The sequence below is a fragment of the Anastrepha obliqua genome, chromosome 2 (genome assembly GCF_027943255.1).
Source record: "Anastrepha obliqua isolate idAnaObli1 chromosome 2, idAnaObli1_1.0, whole genome shotgun sequence".
Classification (NCBI taxonomy): domain Eukaryota; kingdom Metazoa; phylum Arthropoda; class Insecta; order Diptera; family Tephritidae; genus Anastrepha; species Anastrepha obliqua.
This window is the reverse complement of record NC_072893.1, coordinates 735,403-741,402: the sequence shown is the minus strand read 5'-3', so window position 1 is coordinate 741,402 and position 6,000 is coordinate 735,403. Positions and strand designations below refer to the sequence as shown.

At 32.8% G+C, this 6,000-nt stretch overlaps 1 protein-coding gene across 8 annotated transcripts in view; it reads right to left on the bottom strand.

Annotated features, from left to right (window-relative positions):
• Positions 1 to 317: 317 nt before the first annotated feature.
• LOC129239340 (uncharacterized) overlaps positions 318 to 6,000 on the bottom strand; it is a 41,089-nt gene continuing 35,406 nt past the window's right edge. For 7 of the 8 annotated variants that reach the window (XM_054874779.1, XM_054874778.1, XM_054874785.1 and 4 more), the window contains exons 6-8: positions 5,641 to 5,765; positions 4,953 to 5,556; positions 318 to 3,616 (exon numbers count right to left, since the gene is read on the bottom strand). In XM_054874779.1, the coding sequence (XP_054730754.1) occupies positions 3,576 to 3,616; positions 4,953 to 5,556; positions 5,641 to 5,765 (770 nt within the window). In that variant the 3' untranslated portion in view covers positions 318 to 3,575. The remainder of the gene's footprint in view (positions 3,617 to 4,952; positions 5,557 to 5,640; positions 5,766 to 6,000) is intronic. The other variant, XR_008581834.1, reaches the window with a different exon arrangement.

The following is a 6,000-nucleotide window of genomic DNA, read 5'->3' as shown; positions in this document are numbered from 1 at the left end:
AAATATCTGCAAATCGTCGTACAGTTATATTTACGATCCAATTGAAATACCCATTTATATAAGAGAAAAGTAAATCAATACTGATAAATGTCATTAATTATTTAATTTTTTTTAATGTCAAACGATTAGTGTTTGGTGCTGCTGGGCGCGTTCATTTTACTGTTGAATTATGCTTTAGAACTCTACATTTTTCCTTATTGTAGTTTTATTAGTCTTTTCGATCGATAAGCGGATCTTTGCATCGCTTTTGTTAATAGTTTATCGCCAAACGACCCCTTTTATGGTCTTGTTGATCTTAAATTAAAATTAATCCATAATTATTTTGTCAATTTTGTTTATTTGCCCTAGGGCTGTAGCTTGAAAAACTTGTTGCATCTACATATTTTTATTGACGCGGACATTAATATAGTATGTATGTATGTATGTATGTATGTATGTAGATCACTTACATGTCTATACCCTTTTGCGCGTGTGTTGGACGAACATGGTTACGAACTATATGGTTATATATACATATATATGTAAATATATACATGTACACACATATATATAAATATGTATATAGGTATGCATATGTACGTATATATACATATGTATATATGTTCATATATGTACAGTAGCGTGCACTGAAATCCGAACACTTGTGTAGCGGTCAATTACAGTTGATTTTTGACGGAATCTAGCAGGCTTACAATTTTCTTTTTGTGGCTTTTAGTTGACATATGTACCTTTTTCCTTTTTTGTCATTATTTGAGTGTGCGGCTGGTAAGTCGTGAAAACGGTGGGAAAATGTCGAACCAGAAACATTTGCAAATGTTGCAAAGCTAAAATGTTAACGCTACGCCGCGAAAACTACCCCCTCCGCGAAGTTAGAGCTAAATGTTATAATTTATAAATATAAAAGTAAATATCGTATAAAGTTATAAAATATAACTCTAAATATGCTCTAATTGAAAGCTATTAAAATTTGATTAACAAATAGATTACATTTTCCACAAAACGCTCTACATTTTTTTTTTAATTTTACATTAAAACAGCAAAGGCATATGTCTATATTAGTTTGGGGGAGAGAAAATCCATTATTTTTAGTTTTTACCTTGTGCAAATGGTTTAAAACTATTTTATGGTCGATTATTAGCTCCTAGGCGATGCTGTGACTACTAACCTGCCGGTCAACTTCGATTATTTCTGTTATTTTGTCGACATTTTCGACAAATCCTTTAACATCAAAAATGTCTGAACGGAATCGACGAAACGAAAATTGCACGTAATTAACTTTTATAGTATCGACACCACAAACACCATTCACAATTTCAGCAGCCTGGCTTGCATTTTCGCATTTTCACCTTTATCAAAGACAAATTTTCTCTTTGTGGACTTCCATTGTGAAACCCCGCAACTCACAACTGAATGGAACAAACAAAAAACAGCAAAATAATTTTTTATCGTGGATTGTCACCTTGGCAACGAGCATAAACTTTAAATTGTTTCGATACTTTACGAGACGTCGAACACTGCAGCCATCTACCGAGAAAATGATGGGATTTCTTTTCCCCAAACTAATATAGCCATTCTTAAAATTATTTTCGACATAGGATTCAGGTGGATTTTTGCATGTTCGGATCCCAGCGTCCGCTACTGTATATGTGGTTACATATATGTAAATGGTTAGATAATAACTTACGAATGCACAGGGTTATTAATAGGCGGTCGAATAGTAGTGTATTTATGATTTTATGTGCAAGCCATAGATGCTTACAACTATATACATATGTATGCATGTATTTATGTATGTGAATACACACTTGTACAAGTATATACAATTATTATAAAGAAAAACTGTCATTTTGGCTCGAAAGGCTAAGACAATGCAGTGTGTTATTATAATTTATTAAATTTAATTTCCATGGCCTAAAGTACAATATTAACTCTACCCTTATTTACACACTTTAAATACATATATATATGTAGATGCATGTGTAAAAGACGTGTAATGCTTTGTTACATCGAATTCCCTTCCTGGAGGACCAGTGGTGATTTGTTCCGTTGCTCATTTTCATAAATTTTTACATTTTGCCACTTATGTATATACTCGTATGCATGTGTCTCTCCTGCCTAAATAAATCGTTACGTTATTATAATACATTTTTGCCTTGAGAGCTAATGTTAAATAGTTTGGGACTTTAGGACCAATATTCTATACTTCATTTTGCTTTCAAATCTATTTATATTGTACGTACATATGTATTCTTCTTAATATTTTACGATTTTTTATTACAAATTACAAGTTTCGTTAAAATTCGGTAGCATACAAGTGTATGTACATATGTACATACTCATTTGTATAACATTTTGAATATTCTCGGGACTGTTAATGGAGTAAAGTTGTCTGCTTTCTTATTATTGCCGGTACTAAGCACGTACATAGACAATATTATTAGAAAAGTAAGAGTAAATTTGTATTTTATCCATTGGTGGTTCTTGTTGCAACTGCGTTTCTATCTGCCGACGTGTCCATCGACAACTGAATCACTTACTCACGGTGGTGACTTATTATGCTTAAAACGATGAGCGCTGTCCTCATTAAATACAATACTTGCTGAGGTAATGTAGATGATTATGACGTTAGAATGATTGGGAATGCTGACTTACTAAGTATGTGTACCATAACCAAGACTCCCTTTATAAACTCTCCAATGCGATAGGTGATTTTAACTTGTATTCAAGACAAGTCGATGCATCTTAGGTGTATATTTTTATATAAATCTTGCATGACATCAAAAAAGGAGAAAGTGTATGCGTTGGCTTTTTCCTGGACGATGACCCCGTACATATGTTTATATATATTGTATATATTACTGTAGATTGTATAAATACAAACAATCCTTTCCACTTACATTAAAACGTCATCTCATCCGAACTGCACATTTTATCCAGCGAGTCTTTCCCGTTAAAATGTCCAATGTAAATTTTTTTCTATTGCCGGTTCTCAAAACTTCAAATTATAATTCAAAACATTTCGCAGAAGATATTCCATTTTTAAATGTTGGAACAAAACTTTTATGCTGCCGTTAATCGATATTTCACTGCAGACCTTCTGTGTATTGCGCAAATTGTTACTGATGTCGCGAGCATATCTGTTTTTTCATATCATATCTATGTATCTAGTGAGACTTAACTTGAATTTAATCCTTTACAGTCCAGAGTTGTATTCATCTCCTTTTCTTTTATGAGACCTTAGCGAAAATAGTGCTGATATAGTTTACATATCTTGATGATAAGCTGCATGATGGATGTACTTTATTTTTTGATAATGTAGTTAAACAAATAATGTATGTATGTATATTTGAAATAATATGTTTAGATTTGTTTTCCGTTTCCGTTAGTTTTCATTTTATGCGATTTTTTGTTTTTATGGTGGTCTTCATTGAATCACCTGATTTTTTAGCCCATTATTATTTTTCGGCTTTCTAGCATCTGCCGTGAGATTTGCGAGAATGTCGAATATAACGTCTGTGGCTGTGGTTGATACTGCGGCCAAGGATGCGCTCGTGGGGATACTTAACAGATATGGTTCACACCAAGTGGCATCCTCGCAATGCCTGGAGCATTATAGCTATTGGAAAATAAATTAGAGATGATCCTTATGTATTATTTTTATATACAAGTGCCTTTATCAATCTTTACGAATTTCAGTTTTCTAACTAATGTTTTGCTGTTGAGTATATTTTTTTACTTGATTATTACCTTTGTTCTAAGTTTATTAAATTTATTTAATATGCATTCAATGCCATAGATGAAAATGGATGCTATCATTCTAAACAAAAAATGTCTCTAGACTCAAACGGCAAACGTTTATGCTTCGAAATCAAAGTAACTCGATTAATTTCGTGAAATGAAAATTAAGGAAGAAACATTGAAAAGAAAAAAGTGTATACATCTAAGAATTAGCAATAACGGTAAACTTTTTAAGTATTTTTTTTTAGCAATCCACAGTATGAATTGCGAAAATTGATCGGTTCTGTATACGTATATGTATATATGTACATACAAACTTTTTCATATGGTAGTTAGAAACTGGCGAAGAGCGTCGACTCAAATGGGTAATATTTATTTTCAAGATCTACTTTTGAAAGAGTAACTAAGTGAAAATCATTTGCTATTCAAAAACCGTAGCTAAGTTCGCTGAAGAAAATTGAATTGCGACTGACTATTCATTCGATGTAAAAACTCACGCGAGTGCACAACAAACATTTGTCTTTTATAATTACTTTGATTTGAATAAACGAAATATATAACATCGAGGCTCTATATATACATATATATACAGTAGGTTCTGTTTTTATGCGGCTTTTTTTTATGCGGTTTTGAAATAGTGCGGTTTTTTTTTTAAATTACAAAATGCATGTCGACCTATGGGGAATTGTACATATAAACAAGATTCTAAACCAGCTAAGCAAAAACTCATCACAGATTGCATCAGAAATGCTAACCCTACAAGTATGGAAGATATATAAAGATATAATTTTCAAAGATACAATATTTTGTTTATGCGATTTTATTTAATTATTTCAGATTCATGCGGTCTATGGAACGTATCTGTAGTAATAATATGGGACTAGTGCCCTTTTTTATGCGATTATTTCAGATTTATGCGGTTTTAGCATTTGAAACGTATCTATAGTTTTACTATAGAACTAGTCGCTTTTTTTATGCTGTTTTTTCTTTATGCTGTTTCTTGCGGAACGTATCTACCGCATAAAAACAGAACCTACTGTATATATATATATATATATATATATATATATATAATATATCATATATATATATATCATATATGTATATCATATATATCAAAACTATCACGAAAAAATAATGCAAGAACTATACATTTCAAACCATTATCAGCTTCTCAGTTGTATTTGATTTGGAATTTTTGGAATAATATTTACCGTTATTTGAAGACGTAACGCCGTTACTAGCAACTGTAGAAGTCGCTATAATAGTAGCTGCTGCTGACGATGTTCCATTACCAATAGTTGCACCTGCACCCGTAGCTGTTACTCGGCTCGTACTAAGTCCACTGCTGCTTGCGAATTTTGAGTTATTTGGAATACTGACCGTCACGCTTCGTCCATTAATTATGCCATTTAGCGCTCGTGGGGGTGATGATGATATCAACGATGAGGACGATGAAATGCAACTCGAAGATGACGGCGATGGGGATGGAGTTGATGGTGTTGGAGAATCACGCGTTAGTGACATGGCCGAAATGTTTTTGGCAGTCAACGACAGCGCTGAATTGCTTACATTCACAATTGATCCGTTAACCAAAGCTACAGTTTTATTTACAGGTAGCACACCCGTCGGACTAGTATTATCAGGCATTGAAGTGGATGATTTAATTGGCTGCTGCTGATTATGCTCAAATATGCCGGGAGACTTCGATGCCACACTGACATTGGAAGCGCTATTATTGCCATTCGCACTGCTCGAAAGGTTGCTATTTATGTAAGATTTAGATATCACAGGTGATAGAGCAGTGGGCAAGGACATCTGTTTAGCAGCAACAATAGTGAAATATATGTACATCAATAAGAATACATTTTCAAAGTATCCAAAATACGTTTTTTAACTTACACTGGCACCGACTGGTGAGGACATGGCTGTGCTGCCATTACTACCCCCACTTGACAGCGAGCTCGATGAACTGTACAGTATACTCCCACGCCCAGAAGAAAGAGAAGCAGTTTCATTTAAGTGTTCTGAAATTGATACAATATATCAATATAATGTCCTTGTTCAGGTAAAATTTATTTATTTATTGAAAATTGTTTTAATGAAAGTTTTTATTCCTCGAAAATATACTTCATTTCATATAATATCTTATGACATAAAATACCTTTTCTAGCTAATTTTATAAGTTTTTCTTTTAATAATAATTACATCAACTAGTATAGTGTGTATTAATGATACCAATTTCACCATATTCACCATTTA